Genomic DNA, 17,428 nt, shown 5'->3' with positions numbered 1-17,428 from the left:
ACTATATTGGAATTAAAATAAAAAACCTAAAAAAGAACTTTAAAAAATTCATTGGGGCTCTATCTCCAGCATTCCCAACTTAGTTGATCTGCAGAGTTCCAGAAGCTGCCAGGAGATCCAATGTACAGCTGAAATGAGGACCACTCTGGCTACAGCAGGGTTTCTCTATCTTGGCACAATTGACATTCAGCTCTGGCTAATTCTTTGTTCTGGAAACTGCCCCGTGTACTACAGAATGTTTACCAGTATCCCTAACCTCTTTCTGCTAGATACCAGTAGCACTTTCCCCAGTTGTGACAATCAAAAATGTCTCTAGACTTTGTCAGATATCTTGCAGGAGACAAAATCGCCCCTATTGAGAATCACTGATCTTGAGCCATTGCTAATGTCCAAGGTGTGAGAGAAGTCTCTCCAAAAGAAAAAAAAGGAAGTTTGGCTTCTATTTCACCCTCTCAGACAGGAAAATATATAATAATGCCAAGGAGATAATTCAGAAAACCCTCCTGCCATTTGAGGAAAACTAATCAGGGTGCCTTTTTTTTTTTTTTTTTTAAGAATTTTTCTTTCTCAGTAAAGAGATGGTATATTTCTTCAGAAGCATGGTAGAGGAAGGTATCTTCAAGAATAGGGAGTTAAGGAAAGGGTGCAGATCTTTCTAGCTGATCTGAAGCACAACAGAAGGAACCTAAATCTTTTTTTAATTAGTGTGAACGCCTGACCTGCTGAAATATTGTCTCTTGCTGAGAAGTTGCTGCCAACAAGATAAAGTGGAGGAGATAAAGCACAAGGGCTCGGACTGGATGGATGTAAATGCTGAACGTTTCTTCAGCTCTGGGGAGGCTTGGCCACCAAACTGATGATGGAGTGAACAGAAATAGATGAGAGTCTGGGTTTGTGGTTAAGAGCGGAGTTGGAGCTCATTCTGGAAAGGCTGGAGTTTGGGAATAAACTATTTGAGTGGTTGTCTTAGTGTGGATCATCTGAGAGAAGAGCTCAGGAAGCACCACAGGACAATGGGGAAGGGAGGGGAGGGAAGCTAAAAGAAGGACATTATTGGACTTTGCCACCATGAACAGTAGAACTTAATCCCTCTGGGAGCTGCAGGGACCAGAGCTGAGCACAAGCTTCACAGGTGTGGGGCAATAGAGCTGGTGTTTATCCATGAATTGATAGCTGCATCTAGGGCCATGCAATCCCAGCGCTTTTGCTGGGTTTTGGTTTGGGTCTTGGGCAGAGTTGCCGTTGTGGTACAGGCAACTAGAAGTGACTGGTCAGCACTGGATGGTTCCTGCAGGTGGGATATAGGTGGGTCACTAGCAACTTCTGCCATAGTGGTCAGTTTCAAAAATGTATTTAAAGGTATTAACTGCTTTACTAATGAACAATGTTAAATTAAACGTCTTTATATTAAGGAACATCAGGTAGGTACACTGACCTCTGTCACCCTCAAAGATATCCACCTTACTGTTTGAGACCATGAGATACTACTGCCAGAAGCCTACCCGTCATCTTGGCCCTGTCCTCAACTCTTCCCTCCCTCACCCCTTGCATACAGATCACTAACAAGGTCTTTCAGGTCTGCTCCAGAATACTCAGGATTTTATTCACTTCTGTCTCTGCTGCCACCTCATTAGTCTAGGACAGTGCTGTCTTTTGCTTGGACTATTGCAATGGCCTACTCCTGGGCTTTCCATACTAGCTTTTCTTTTAGTTCCTGAACCCACAAGGCTTTTATTCTGGAATGCTCCTCCCCTCTACCACACCCCAGCCCAACCCTACCCTTCCAATGATTTGCTTCTTCCAATCTTTTAGGTTTGGCTGTCACTTCTTCATTGAAGATCTCCTTTAAAGAATGATCTCCTTTCCCATCTGCTATTCCCATCTCAGTTCCTGTTTGGTTTGTTTTGGCATGTTTCACAATTTGTAATTATTTTGTTTATTTCATCAGTCTCCCTCTTCAGAATGTAACGTCTGTCAGGGCAAGAACCATATCTGTCTCCTGGACCACCATATCCCTCATAGAGTTGCCAGATTTATCAAATAAAAATACAGGTTTCTGGGACACCTGGGTGGCTCAGTCAGTTAAGCATCCCATACTTGATTTCAGCTCAAGTCATAATCTTATGATTTGTGGGATTGAGCCCTGCATTGGGGTCAGCACTGACAGCCTGGAGCCTGCTTGGGATTCTCTTTCTCTTTTTCTCTGCCCCTCCCCCACTCATCTCATTCTCTCTCTCTCTCTCTCTCTCAGTAAATAAATGAACTTTAAAAATACAGGTTTCCATGTCCATTCTTGTACTAAAAATTATTCAGATTTTATCTGAAATTAAACTTTACCTGGGCAGCTTGTGTTTTATTTGGAAACCTTGGTTCCTAGGCCCTTATACATAGCTGACTCTCACTACCAAGTTAACAAAAACTTGGTAGGAGCATATCAAAATTGCTATTTGGGCAACAAAGTGGGGAGAATGTGCCAAAACTACAGAACTAGAGTGGTGAAAATTCACTTGCCATTCTTTTCTGTTCTGATTTGCCTGTATTCTCTTTACAAGAGAACCTAATCAGCTCACCCCAAAAGTCTTGGACAGCCCTGTCCTTGGGAGGGATGCCAGCCACAGGAAGGGAGCTGTTAGATGTAGTGTTTGTACACCGCGCTGCCTCATTTTTGCTGTGTCTCTGTGCTGGAACCTTGATCTTTGCTTCTGATATCCGCAGACTGTAAGCTCGCTAAGGGGAGAGATGACTTTTTCCTTCTCAATCCCTCACCCCCAGGGACTTACTCTAGATGACACATAGCAAGGACTCATTGAATGGTTGCCAAATGGACTGATCAATGAATGAATAGTAGCGGGGGCTAACTACACTGGTTTGACCAGGCCTGAGGGTTTCCTGAGATAAGAGATTTTCAGTGGGAAAAACAGGGCTGATGGTCCCCTCATGAATGATGTTCATCCTTGGTGGCTGGGCTTCTTGTCCACAACCAACTATACTGGTTGCTATGTGACTATCATAATTAGCCTGCTGGCCTGGCTGCCCATCTGTTTTAAAAGATATTGGATGTTTGGAGCTCTGCTGACCCCCTGTGCTTCCCTATGCCTGGGACCTTGGCCTTGGCTTCAGCCTCAGTTCATGGTCCCTATATTGGCTTGTCCTTTCTTGTGCCTTGGTCTTGTGGTCTGTGGTAGATAGCTGGATTTGCACTCATGGAATAAAAGCATTCAGGCTAAACTCATATGAAAGACTCTCGATATTAAGCCGATCTCATGGACTGCCCCCAGTCCTAGCCACTAAAAGTATGTCTCATCATGACCTGTTTACAACCAATTGCTACTTCCACAGAATACCAGCCAAGTATTTATTGAGGAATTAAGCTGACATAAAACTTTTCAAAAACATTTCTACAAATGTCTGAGTTACTTGCCTGTGAAAAGATGAGTTCTCTTTTTAACCAACCCCCTCCCGCATACTGCCAGAGGGCATGAGATTCTAAACAAAACCACACAATCCATTTTCAATTATGATAGCACTGCTTCAGTCTCAGTTAGGTCCTGCTGGGTTCTTAGAATTGGGGGTGAAGTGGCTCTTGAGAGGTTCCCAGCACTTGTAGTAGTTCTCATCCAAACAATTAGAGGTCTTGAGCCCCCACTTGGTGACAGCCATACTTAGAGAAGACTCAAACATAAATGCCTGTAAGAAATGGGGGAGGGGACAAAAAGAAGTAAGGTGGATAATAAAATACATTTGATTAGATGTCAAGAGAAAAGATGTAGGTAGACAGAATCTTTGAATAGTAAATCATGTGTGCTAGCAGGGTGAGGACAACAGGCTCACACCTTGGGTTCTAGTTCCAGCCCTAGCACATATAAGCGAGTGACACCTGATGCAAGACCCTTAACTTCTCCAAGCTCCAAGTTTCAGTCTATACAATGGAATTGGGCATGTAAGCATCACAATGTCCTTGTAGCGTTATGGAGCTAAATATGCTAGATCCAAGGGCAGAGGTGGGAGAGTTTTAGGAGTACCCATCTTAGGAGCCATCACTTACTCTAAGTCCCAGTGGGGAGGCCATAATCCCCATTTTGCAGAGGAGGAAACTATGGCTCAAAGCTGGGAAGTGGCTTGTCTTAAGTGATGGTAACAAGAAGTGGCAGAGCTGGGATTTGAGTTTTCTTTTGAAGGACTCTGACCAGGAGATGGCCTGGGAAAAGGAGAAGGAGGGAAAGAGAAAGGAGGACAAGGAGGAGGAGGAGGAGGGGGGAAGGAGGGGGCTTGTAGCACTTTTAAAAACCCTATCCCAGGAGACTGATTTGTCAATGTCCTGCTGTGTTCAGGAGGCTTTTGTCCCCAACAGAAAGAATATGCAAATGCTCTGTGAAGCTTAGACATTCCAGCTTCACCAATTGCTGATTTTCCTACCATGTGGCTTTTAAAAGTAAAACAAAAACAAAAACAAAACAAAATAAAACCCTACAGTTCTTATGTGTTCACATTATTGGAAATTTTAAAAATATAGATGGACAAAAGGAAGATAAAAGTTGGGTCACAACCCAAAGAACCCATGTTAATGTTTGGTATCTAACATACATTAGTTTCAGGGAGATGATCCTCCCTGCCTGACTTCTTACCACAGTCTTGATGTGAGAACCGTATCAGATCATGTGGAACTACTGTGCACTTTATAAAGCACTATTCAGATAGTGCTCAGATATAAGAGTTGTTATTATGGCTGTTCTTGTCTGCTGTTGCCTCTTTGCTGCCTGCTTCTTAAGAAGCTTGGTGTCTGAACGGAGTAACAAAAAAACCACATCCCAATTGAGTTATGAAGACAGTATTGTACAAAGTTTATTCCAAACTGGAATAAGGATAAGGTGTATAGATAGGCCTGGGTCCAAATTATATAATGGGAAATGGTAATGGAGACCCAAAGTTAGGTCTAGGTAAAGTGCTGGACCCTTCCCTAGGTGGTCTGGGCTTTCTGGCTACCCAGGGCCTCCCCTGCCCTTAATCCCTTACACAGGAGAGTTCTTTCTGGCTAGTGCTCCAGGCACTAGGCATTTCCCAGACTCTTCTTTCTCATAAAAATAGCTCTGCCCTTGCTTCATTGATGTAGAATACTGCTCCCTGATAACACTGACATCCAAAGCCAAGTTGGGCACCAAAGGTTACTGAGTGGCAGGTGTGGGATAGCCCCTGTACCTCAAAGATCCCTTGGCTTATTTTTCATTTTTCTTATTTATTTATTTATTTATTTATTTATTTATTTATTTAGACAGAGAGTGAGAGTGAGAGCAGGGGAGGGGCAGAGGGAGAGAGAATCTCAAGCAGGCTCCATGCTCAGCGCATAGCCTAACATGGGACTCAACTTCACAACCCTGAGATCATGACTTGAGCCAAAATCAAGAGTCAGATGCCCAACTGACTGAGCCACCCAGGCACCCTTGGAAGCAATATCTTAATTGATACTGTCAAACCATGTCTCACAGAGATGTAGAGTTCCACGGATATTCTGCAGAGGCCCTTGGAAAAGGAAAGAGAGCCAAGGTCAAGCAGATGGGACTCTGTACCCTCCCCCTGCAGATCAGCTCCATCAACTCTGGTCCTGGAATTGTTCAATGCAAACTGCATTGGACAGAGAGACAGAGAATACTCTGTTTGCAAGCTGGGCATGGAGTCAGGAAGGCCTATGCTATTGGTTTTAAAGTCAGGTAGCATTGAAGGCATTTGTTTAAAAATGTAAGGCAAATTTGCATATGATTTAGCATAAAATTACTCCTTGTGGCCCATAAACTCCACCTCCAAGAATGCAAAAATAAAATAAAATCAAGTACCGCAGCAAACTGCAATTGTGTTCAGCCTCAATGTTTATAGCCTGACACAGGAAGAATACAAAACAGATTTTAAATCCCATCAATTTCATCCCATGCCAAAGGAGAGCAAAAGAAAATGAGAAAACAGCTGAGGACTACTTCTCACAAGCCCTGACTGTAGTGAGGCAAAGGATTTCTGATCCTCTTTGGCTTGAGAATGCTGCTGAAGGTGACATCCTGCATCCCTGGTTACTGTGGTCCTAGAGGATTACCTCAAAAAGCAGGAGATGATTTTGAGGCACAGCATACATACTCTGGGCTTCTTACAGATAAGAGAAGACCTCTTACATAGCATTAATAATATTCCCTTATATTTGAACAGTGCTGGACAGTCTGTAAGGTTAAATACAGCCAACTGCTGGGGTGAATATACTCATTCTACAGATGGGGAAAATGAAGCACAGAGAAGTTAAGTGCCTTGTTCAGGGTTATGTAGGAACTAAGAACTAGGATTTTTTGTTAAGCTTATATTTATTTATTTTGAGAGAGAGATAGAGAGCAATCAGGGGAAGGGAAGAGAGAGAGGGAGACTGAATTCCAAGCAAGCTCCACACTGTCAGTGCAGAGCCCAGTGTGGGGCTCAGACTCATGACCTGAGCCAAAATCAAGAGTTGGACATTTAACCAACTGAGCCACACAGGCGTCCCCTAAAAGCTAGGATTTGGTCCCAGGTCTGACTCAAGTCCAAATATCTTTCTACCCTACCACATCAGAAGTCTAGTATACACGTAGGGGTGTGTGCATACACACAAGGGCATATACACATACACAGACACACACTCTCCTCTTTTGACTTCTCTGATTTTGGAGAAATACAGAAGTAGCCCCTCCTCTCAACAAGGCTGCCAGAGCCTGGCATTAAACTTGCTTACCATGGTGCCATCAGCAATCCTCTCGGGTGCCAGCTTGGCTTTGCTGGCCTTCTCAAAGCAGTCAGCGTCAGGCCCATGGGGGGTCATTGAGCTGTGTAGGCTGGCTCCCCCTGGCAGAAATCCGCCTTGCTTTGCCTCATAGTGACCTTTGATAAGTCCCATGAATTCACTCATGCAGTTCCCTGGGAAGGTTGAAATAGTATTATTTTAATTATCTAAGGCAAGACCTGTAAAATACCGAGACCTCTCAAGCATTATTTCTGTGGACTGCCAAAAAGATAGGAGGATATGATACATTTTTTAGGATTACTAAAGAATACAGTTCGGGGGGAGGGGAGCCCACAAAAGATTAATTAATGTGGAACTCTTGGTAGGCAAAATTCTACCTGATGGCCACGTGGATTGTCAGAGGTCTTAAGTTCCACTGCCTGAAACAGATGATGCTGGATCTAAAGAAAATCATAGCCCAGACAGGAATTTTAATAATTATAATGAAAGTCATAATAAAGAGTAGATGAACTCTGTCACCTAGGCTTAAGCCCCGTATTAAAATTATCTTCTTTCCCATATCTGATCTGGTTCCCAATCCAGAAAACCGAGATGGAGTGTGTCTGTGTGTGTGTGTTGATAGAAGGGTCATATAATGGAAAGAATGCTGGATGTGGAGTCTATTATCAAATGATAATCTCTGTGATGTAAAAACCAGTCCATAAATGCTATATAGTCTAACAAATATTATCTTCTGGAGCCGAATCTATCATCTTATTTTCTACTCTCTAAAATGCCTCTGAGATTCATTCTTTTCTTTCTATTTCCATTGATATTCTCTTGATAGAATCCTAAAATTGGAAAGGATCACTACTTCTACTCAGTACAGAAGAATATTCTATGTCATTCCTGACACATTACTTCCTGGGGTCTGCCTGCATGCCTCCTGTGAGTGGAAGCTTTCTACTCAACAAAGCAACCTACCATATTATAGAAAAGCTCTGGGTGTTAGAAAGTTCTCTCATATTAAATGAAATTTTGCTTTAATATAAATTAAGTATGTTGATTTTAGTTGTGCTTTCAGGAGTCAACAAAATTTGACAAAAACTCACCATGTTCCTACTATTTCCATTATGTTTCTATTGAAATAAACCTCTTTATTAGAACAGCAACATATTTAGAGCAAGAATTAAAGAAATACAACACCTGAGCAAATTTAAGTGCCTTTCAATCCATTCGCCCATCTACCGATCCATTCCCCACCCCATCTGTCTGCCTAACCATCCATCCCACATATATAATTGGACACTGTGCTAAGTTCTGTGATAGAGTTGAGTAAGAAATAGCCCCTCTAAGTTACTTTCATTGTCCAACCTGTGACTGTGCTGAGAGTGCAGATCATGAATAGAGCAAAGAGCTACGGCATTGACAACACTCGCAAAGCTGGACATTTGGCACAATAAGTTCCTTACATGTGAAGTATAACCAAGTGCCAAAATATTTCTGTCATTGACTAGGCAGTCATTTTTATCCTGCCTAAGAAACAAAATTCTGCTGCAGGCCCCTGTAGAAAAGGTAAGACCTGGATCATAGCTTTGCTCATTTCTCCATGAAGCAGAAATAGAGGAAAAGAAGCACTGTAAGCATAAAGTGTCTATATTTTAAAAGCAGGTCTGTTCATGACTTAAATATGCTGTCACACTCTTCAATCTACTATGTGTCCTCAGGGTCACCTTCATGACTTAATTTTAAAAAGAAAGCAATACAGAATTCAGCTTTGATCTAAATATGAATTTAGGTAGCAATGACTTTGGTGATGACATTTCTATATCATTTTCTATATTTCAAAGGGCAGGGGGAGGGTAGACCTTGCTTCTCTGATTAATGCTGAATCCAGTTGACTAAAGTACATTAAGATGACTGGAGGCAATATTTCTACAGAAATAATTCTTCACTTCTCCTATAAAGTCACATCAAAGTAGCAAAGATTTTGATAATATTGCTAAAGCAATAGTTTTAATATCTCTGGAAAAAATAATTTTTAACTTAGGGTTCTGTGATTTTTCCAGCTAACTCAGGCAACCATACCTTTCTGATATCTCTCTATCCTGGCCAAATGTACTTGAGAGTTTTTCAAAAATTATAAGAGGCATTTCACAAGATCCTTTGTTTCAGGCAGGCTGAACTACAAACCCAAGTCCAGGAGTGGCTGGAGAGCTGTACCACAACAGCAAACTTGTCTAAGTTAGACAGTCCTATTATCCTTCCCCTGTGTGGGGAGATAAACCACAGGCCAGTGTTTTTCAACATGTGACCTGTAGACCTTCTGCATCAGAAAGTCTTGCTGAATTGCTAATTCAAAATGCAGATTCTGAGGTTCTACCTCAGAACCAACTAATTATACTCTCCAAGAGTGGGTGCTGGGGGTAAAAATTTTTTTAGCAGGCATTCTAAGTGATTTTTATATTCCTAATGTTCTCAAAGTGTGGTTCCTGGACCAGCAGCATAAGCATCACATGGGGACCAGTGAGGCAAATTCTCAGACCCCACCCTGGACCTACTAAAACAGAAATTCTGGTGGACCCCAAGAATCTGTTTTAACAAGCCCTCCAAGTGACACTGACATATATGAAAATCTGAAAACTACCACCTTCAGGTACACAGAGCAGCCTCAACACAAGAACTCTGTGAAATAGTGAATAATCAAGGACTAGCATATGAGGTACAGACTAGGCTAAAGCAGTTCTCCTGGACAGCAGGTCTTCTAGGGGACTAACTTCCAGAACAGTCAGGGCCTGTGATGGGCTTGATATTCTTCAGAAAAGATAATAGTTTATTTTGACTCTTTTGACCAAGTATCTGGTATCGGTGTGGTGGTAACTGTATCCTTTTCTCCACCATAATGATGTCACCTGAAAACGGTGGTGCTGGAATTTGACCATAAAATGGCTTTCTTCCATCCTTAGGGCCCTACTTCTCCACCTTCTATAAATTCCTAAATTACCCATTCAGTGCACTGTTATATCTTGCTGGTCTGAGGCACCTGGGAACTGGTACATATAGAAAGGAACCTTATATAGATAGAAGGCCCTGAGGCTGACTAAGGAAAGGGACTTATTTTTAAGAATGTTCCAGCTGGGGCACCTGAGTGGCTCAGTCGGTTAAGGGCCTGATTCTTGACTTCAGCTCAGGTCATGATCTCATAGTTTGTGGGTTAGAGCCCTGTACAGGGCTCTGTTCTGAGGGCGCAGAGCCTGCTTGGGACTCTCTCTCTCTCTCTCTCTCTCTCTGTTCCTCCCCTACTTGCTTGCTCTCTCTCTCTCAAAAATAAATAAATAAACTCTAAAAAAAAAAAAAGAATGTTCTAGCTGAAATGTACCTCAGTGTCTTTCCAGAACTCTATGTACAAAAATGCAATTTCCAGGAAGTAGAATTGTACATTGACCTTTTAGGTTGGATTTACGGCTAGCTATTGCACAATTAAAAATGCCAGCTTCATTAAATATAGCCATGAAATACCTTATGCATTCTTGGTGATGCATTTACTAATTAAATAAATGTTTATTAGATGCATATTTTGTGCCGGGCACTGTGCTAGGCACCCCAGTTACTGGTAATGAGTGTATGTGTGCTCTGGATTCAGATTGCCTTCAATTCAACTCTGACTCCACCACTTAACTAGATGTGGGACCTTGAGCAAGTTATTCAATCTTTCCAAATTACTTAATCCTTCATGTCTCAGTTTTACCTTCTGAAAAGAAGAGGATAATGATATTACCTCCCTCTTGTAACTGTTTTGAGGATTAAGTGGGTTAATACTTATAAGGAACTTACAGCCATGAAAAATGGTTAATAATTGTTAGCTGCTAGTAATAATATTAATAAAATAAAAATAGCGGATTTAGTTAGTTATGTTCTAGGCAACTAATACTCCACAGAAACCACTTTTGAAATGGGGTCCATTCCCTAATGTGGACTGCAGTCTGTTTTATCCCACCAAAATAATTGGAGAAGGCATATTTTACTGGCTTTCAAGCCAGACTTAGATCAAGAGCTTTCCAAAAACAACAAAGTAACCAACAACATCCCACCATTCTCTCTCCCCCCAAAAGAAGGGTCTGAGATGTAAAGAAACTTCTTGCTTCACACTTTATCAGCCTTTCTGTTTCTCCTCAGGGTCCAGGGAACAGAGCTATAGGCATTAATTACTTCCTTCTCAGAGTCAACACATCACTGCCATTTCCACAGACGTCTGTGGTGTTTCAGCAGCTACAATTCTGGGGAGAAGCACTGGGCCTTGGGGGGCAGGATCCCCAAGGCCAGCTGGAGCATGGTGTCTGGAAACATCTCAGTGGTATTCCCAATGGGTAAAGTTCACTGCTTTGCTGTCTCTTTGGTTTCCAATGTGGCTTGGGAAAAGAGAGACTTACTGTGGTAATAAGGAGGCCTGAAGGTCTTATCAGCAACTCCCCATCGAGGTGGGAAGATGACAAAATCAGCGACAGCCACCCCGGGGCGGACAGACTTGGCAGTCAGTACTGTGAAGATGGATGGGTCCTGTGAAAGCACAAGGAGACACTGAGATCATGATGGAAGAGAGGTGACTGGACAATGGCACAGGTGTCCCCCACACTGGAAGGGCTTTCTGAGTTTATGCTCTAATTTCTGATCAAACCACACAGGCCAGGCTAAGAGTTCTGGTCTTGTTGATGAGGTGCAGTAATCACTCATCTGACTTTCCCCTCTTTCTGTGCATGAAGCAAAATGAATTAACACCAGCTAAGAAGATTTGGAGCTGCTTTCTCATCCTGCTGAGCCCCCATTTCATGCAAGTATTACCCCACAGGTCTAAGAACCAGTCGTGCCTGCCTCCCAACCTCAGGTCAGGGTGAAGATCTGGGATGTGCCACAGGGAGTTCTCAGCAGAATAGATGCTCAGAGTGAGGTGGAAATAGAAATAAATAGTATCCAGCTTTTGGTATAGATGTGGAATGCGCTTTTCATTGGAGGCCTCACAGAGATTCCAGATGGTATCCTCATTGCTTTCTTACCCTTATTTGACCCTCAGGTCTAAAATCCACCACTTACATCACTAGTTTGGATGATGGTAGTGTTGAGGAGAACAATATCATGGTTTTAGAAGAACTTTAGAATTTTTCAATGGAAAGATCAAGATTCAATTTAATTGAAATCAATGGTCATGTTTGTTTTCACATGACATTCTAGGGTCTGGGATTCAAAGATGGTTGAGATCTATTCCTTGCCTTTAAGCATTACTAGTGGTGGTAGTGGTGGTGGAGGGGTGCATGAACAACTAATCCTACCAAGATGCCAAGAGCAATCTAACTTTATAAATAGAAATCCAAGGAGATATAGAGAGTGCCTACCTCCCTGAGCGGATCAGGGGAGGCTTCAAAGAAGAGATGATATTTGAGGAACATCCTGAGGAATGAAAGGAGAAAGAAAGAAAAAGGAGGGAGGGAGGAAAGAAAGATGGAAGTAAGGAAAGAGAGGAAAAGACATTTAAAGCACAGAAAACAAGAAAGACACCAAAGTGCACAGAGATTTTGTTAAGAGGCGAGAAATCTAAAGCCCAGGGTGCATTGGCAGAGTGGAGAGGTGCTAACTAAGAATTGGTACTGGAAAGATGAGTCCAGGGCCAGATGGTGGAGAACATCAGATACCATGCTTCAGAGCTCAGATGATCCTAAACCACAGGGAGGCTGCAAAGGTTTTCTAATGTAGTGGTAAAATGACCAGACCTGGATTTTGGAAAAATAACTATGGCAGCAGTACGGAGTTTGAAACTATGCAAAGGCAAGCCAAAAATCCAACCCTATTTCTATGAGACTTAAGACTTCTTCATTCATCATGAGAAATGATCTGAAACTGTTAAAGAAAAGGTAGTGAGGCTCAAATACAGCTCTCTCAGTGTCTCAGGATCCTTTTTCATGCTGTTTTGAGTTTGATGCCTCATTTTCTTTTCCCTTTTGGTTTTGTTATGAGTTGTTGCTCTTCAGTAAGGTAGTTTTGCCCCCCTAGAGATAAGCTGAACTGGCTCAGAGTAATCTTTCTGTCTCTGGTTCTCTGGCTTCTGCTCTAATTATCCCTCCAGCTTGTGGGTTAAGTTAATCTATTATGAACTAGGCTGCAAAATGAACTTTCCCCCAGGATCTCAGAGCTAGCACTTTATCATGAATGTGGGGCCTTGGGGGCTTGCCCTATGGACTAGGGACCTATTTGTGGGCCTCTAATTGAGTGAAAAACAGGACCAAGTTCACACTTTAGAATTTCTTTGGTTTGAATTCAAGCACTGAACATTCTGAGGAACTTTAGAAGAGAGCTGTCTGCTCGATCACTGCTCAAAACAGCCAGGAGTGGAGGCACTGGAATAGGCAACCAGACCAAGCAGACTCAGCATTTGTAAGGAGGACAGAGAACTTTCCAAATCCAGAGATGATCCTTTCTCATCACTGTATCACTAACATTAGCAGGTGGTTTTCTTTTGGGGATATGTTTTCCAAGAAGAAACTAAGTTTATAGCCATCTATGGGAGTTTCTGTGATACTCTGTGTAAGAACCAAGCTGTGTTCAAGGGTGAGTGTTACATGGCAGGCTTGGCTTTCCCACCAGCTTGTTATTTACTCCTTCACCAAAGCAGATGATTCAACTTCCTCTCAGCACAATAATGAATGACTACATCTTGGGCTTCCAAGGGTGACACTGGAAATGTTAAATCTGTGAACATCAGGGACCTACTATGGACCCCTCCCACCCTAGGGCTGCCCTACTGCCAGGCTCCTCCATGGTTCAGACTTACTGCGTGGTCAAAGGCCACTGAGTTAATGACCATGAAGTTCTCCAAGTTGTACTTGTAGGGGGTGTAGTTCCCATGCCAGGCCACAACGTTAAACGGAGAGACATCCTGATCACACACAAAGACAAAAAAAGCAGGAAAGGGTAATCTTAGTACTTAATGCTTTCATAGCTGTGATTCCACAGTTTGTACTTGGCATCACTGTCTCTTCTGATTTGATTCTGTTTGCATAATCTAATAATACCATCCTTTGGGAGAAGCATAACCCTGAATCATGTTGTGGTTGCTTCATATGCCTTCAAACTGTCCCTTGCTTAGTTACTAACCCTATTTTTCCAGTTCATAAGCTGCAGCTGCCTCGGATCACATGTGCAGCAGAAGCACAATGCATTCTCCAAGTAGTGCCTTTTCAACAATTTTTAACACAGTTGTGAGAATGTGTGCATGTCAGCAGTTCTCAGACAATCTGGGCCACCGTCTGGGTTTCCTGGTGCGGAGGGCAGGCAGGCACTTGCTGTGACTGCTCTCCAGGTAATTGCTGCCTAGAGGAGCTTCTGGTACACACAGTGCCTGGGTTGATGAGTGCAGGAGGGTGAGAAGGGTTATAAAAATTCCAGCCACAAGGACTTGAGTTTTCAGAGCAATCCTAAAGTGATGTTCCTGGGGTAGGAGATGATCGGTGCTCTATTACAGAAAGGTAGTCCCACTGCAGTTATGCATCTGTTCTGGAAACAGAATCCAATTCAGAATGTTCTAAAGACTTTACTGAAGAGACTACTCAGAGAGATATGATTAGAGTTAAATGAACTGACTAGAGATGGTGAGGTTTCTGAGTCTAGCAACAGTGGGATGACATTGCCATTCTTAGGCCTGCAGGATATGGGAAGAAGATGTTATAGGATTCCAGCAAGAGCTAGAACCATGGAGAAGGGGCTGCTCAGTGATGTGCTAGTATATATTTAACAACTACCTCTCTGGAAAAAATTAAAAAGCTCTGTTTTACAGCATTTGCTAATTTCTGGGGTATAAATACTCTCACTATGATCATTTTTGAACTACTCACGAGATTTGCTGAACACAAAGCTGGCAAGAATGTGTATATTGGCTCTTGCATGCCAGTATGAATAGGCACCAGCACACCACTGAAGCTACCCATCAGGAGCTGAGATCATGGAGGGATGAAGTCCCAACCAGGGAAGAAGCAGAGGAGGAAAAACCCCAATGTGTTTTTCTTCCTGCCCTCCAATTTCCTGTGAGTAACTCTCACTGGTTGAACCCAACCAAAAGTCAACTAACTGGCTAGGGAGCCCATATAGGTCAACTTCTCAGGTGACAGATTATGGCAGAGAAGGGATAATGGATCAATGTGGGAGCTCACATAGGGAATAACCAGCATAGTCCACTTAGAAAGTAAAAACCTATGGAGCTGCTGGCTGCCTCTAGAATGGTGGTTCTCACAACTATATATCAAATATAATATGGGGAACATGCTTAAAATGACTGTAGGTTTTCACACTCCATTCCCAGATGTTATCATTTTTGCCAGGCTGGAGTAACATCGAAGGATCTGCATTTTAAACAAGCCTCCCTCAGAATTTCTGATGCAATTGATCTCTGAACCACAGCCTGAGAAATCCTGACCCAGACAATATAAAGGTGACAATGTGTCAATAAGGCAGGCAATTAACTCTCAGGAGTTCATTTTAAGTGCCAAACTAGTTGGTTTCTTCTGCTTAGCATACCTTCTGAGTGCTGTCCTAGGAAAATAATATGCCTTGAAAAATATAGGCAATATGTCAAATGGGCAAAAATAATGCTAATAAATAATGATAAACAGAAGAGTTCTTTAGATTATTTTATATTTATATGATTAGCTTCTGCTAATATATATTCAGTATGTTATGTAATAATATATCTAGTATATTATAGATTACATGTTATGTTATTATTTATTAATATATCCCTAAGAAGAGATAAGCCTTTGCTTATCTTCTGAGTTTACAAGGCTAGTGGTATAAACTAAGTCAAGCTAATGAACTGAGTTCTACTTGTTTTGTATCAGTCATGGCTTGTATTTGAAATATGGTGGCCATCGGTAATATAAATCTTGGATGACCTGCTTGTTTACTCATTTCCCTTTTCAGAACAAACTGTCCTGCCTGTATATTATATTTTATACACCATTTATAGAGATATACATATTGTCAGTATTTTTATTGCTTGGTGAGTAGAAGGAGAGTGACCTTTGGAATCAAAGAGATGTAGATACTAATGCTTATTCTGCCATATACTATGACATTAGGTAAATTATTTGTCAATCCTTTTTCATGACTATAAATGAGACAAATAGTACTTTATTTAATATCTTAGTGGTATGGTAAAGATGAAAGTATATAATATATGTCAAGTACTTAACACTGGCCTTAGCAATCAATAGGTGCTTAATATTCCCTTCCTGTCTTCCGACCCTCTTACTTTACCTGTTTAGCAGCAAATAGCTTGCCCTGGTATTTATTAATCACAGTGTAGCCACCTGGCACTTGGCGATCTTCATACCAGGCAACAGGTATCAAAAAATCACGAGGATTGGCCAGGCCGTTGGCTCCTAGAACACAGCAACCCAAAAGTCTTTTAGACACTTGTGAAATCATATAGGAAAGATGCCTACAGTTGCAGAAAGAAAAAGAGCTCTCTTCCATGTCAAAAGCCATTCCATAATTTGTTTTCATTGTCCAAATGCTCATTGGAATCCCAGTCTGGTACCCTTTTACCTCCTAAAAGGAAGATAAAAGATTAGGAAAAAGAATCATGAAAATCATCATCGTCATCATCACCATCATCACCACCTAAAGTTGTAAATATGGCTTATCAACCATGTTACATGCGTTATTGCATCACAACAGGTGAGGGGAGAGGCTGAGGCTAGAAAAGAGGCAAGGGGGAAGTCTGATAGAATACTAGAACTTCTCCCTCAAGAAAACCATGATGATTCTAGAACTCATCTACAGTCCTTGATCTCAGAAAGGAAGGTTACATACTGTTGCCCCAGGCATGCCTCTGCTCCTCAGACAGAATTCAGAATCAATCCAAGTCTGCAGAACTCCTCTCCAGCCTGACAAATCTGTCTGCCACTCAGGAAAAAAGTATTCAGGACTTGCCTGCTTACCTTTGCTTAGGAGTGAGTGTTCCCTCCAGAGAAGGAAAATAAATCAAAAGACCAAAAATAAAAAGTATAAGTGCAAAAACATAATTTAACTCTGAGAGGAGAGACCTGGGGAGTGTTTTATCATTTCCAGTTCCTGGGGTTAAAAAATATAAGCCCCCAGCTGGTTAGTAAATTATATATATTTTCCAGAGGGTACGTGTTCCATGGAACCTGGAGGCTATGCTGGCTGTAGAGCAGCAGGAAGCCAGACTGAAGTGGGAAGAGCTGATGGTGAGCAGGATGACAGACGGCCCACCGTGGCTCCAGCTGCCTCTCTGCTGCCTCCCACCTTCCTCTGACTATTTGGATCTCCCCAGGGGAGTGACCAGAAGGCACATGCTGGCCTGTCCTGTTTTGCTCTAAAAAAGCTGTTGACAAGAAAAGGAAGAACTGGGAGGTGTGGTCACCACCTTCAGCGAACATGCCAAAGATGAAACCAAGGGCCCATTTTCCCAGCCACTCCTTTCACTCCAAGAGATGTTTTGAGAACAACTCCTCCTACCACCTTCACTTCTCTCCTGCATCTTCTGCCTCCAGTTTTCCAGAGGAATCGGGGGTGGGGACCTTGATTCACTTCTGAAAGTTTTAATCTGCCTCATAGAGGCTGTGGTTTCTAGCTCCTTCATAGTTCTGAGTTAACTGTGTAGATCTTGTGGAATGCGCTGAGTAGGAATGTGAG

At 42.2% G+C, this 17,428-nt stretch overlaps 1 protein-coding gene across 1 annotated transcript in view; it reads right to left on the bottom strand.

The window, feature by feature from the left end:
* Positions 1-3,324: 3,324 nt before the first annotated feature.
* HGD (homogentisate 1,2-dioxygenase) overlaps positions 3,325-17,428 on the bottom strand; it is a 43,107-nt gene continuing 29,003 nt past the window's right edge. Inside the window, exons 10-14 of the mRNA XM_039248882.1 lie at positions 16,025-16,149; positions 13,548-13,652; positions 11,158-11,284; positions 6,740-6,921; positions 3,325-3,687 (exon numbers count right to left, since the gene is read on the bottom strand). Coding sequence (XP_039104813.1) covers positions 3,538-3,687; positions 6,740-6,921; positions 11,158-11,284; positions 13,548-13,652; positions 16,025-16,149 — 689 coding nt within the window. The 3' untranslated portion in view covers positions 3,325-3,537. The remainder of the gene's footprint in view (positions 3,688-6,739; positions 6,922-11,157; positions 11,285-13,547; positions 13,653-16,024; positions 16,150-17,428) is intronic.

This window comes from Hyaena hyaena, unplaced genomic scaffold (assembly GCF_003009895.1).
Source record: "Hyaena hyaena isolate Hyena2069 unplaced genomic scaffold, ASM300989v1 scaffold_321, whole genome shotgun sequence".
In the NCBI taxonomy this organism is placed as follows: Eukaryota; Metazoa; Chordata; class Mammalia; order Carnivora; family Hyaenidae; genus Hyaena; species Hyaena hyaena.
The sequence above is the reverse complement of the archived record's forward strand: the minus strand, read 5'-3'. Positions and strand labels throughout refer to the sequence as shown.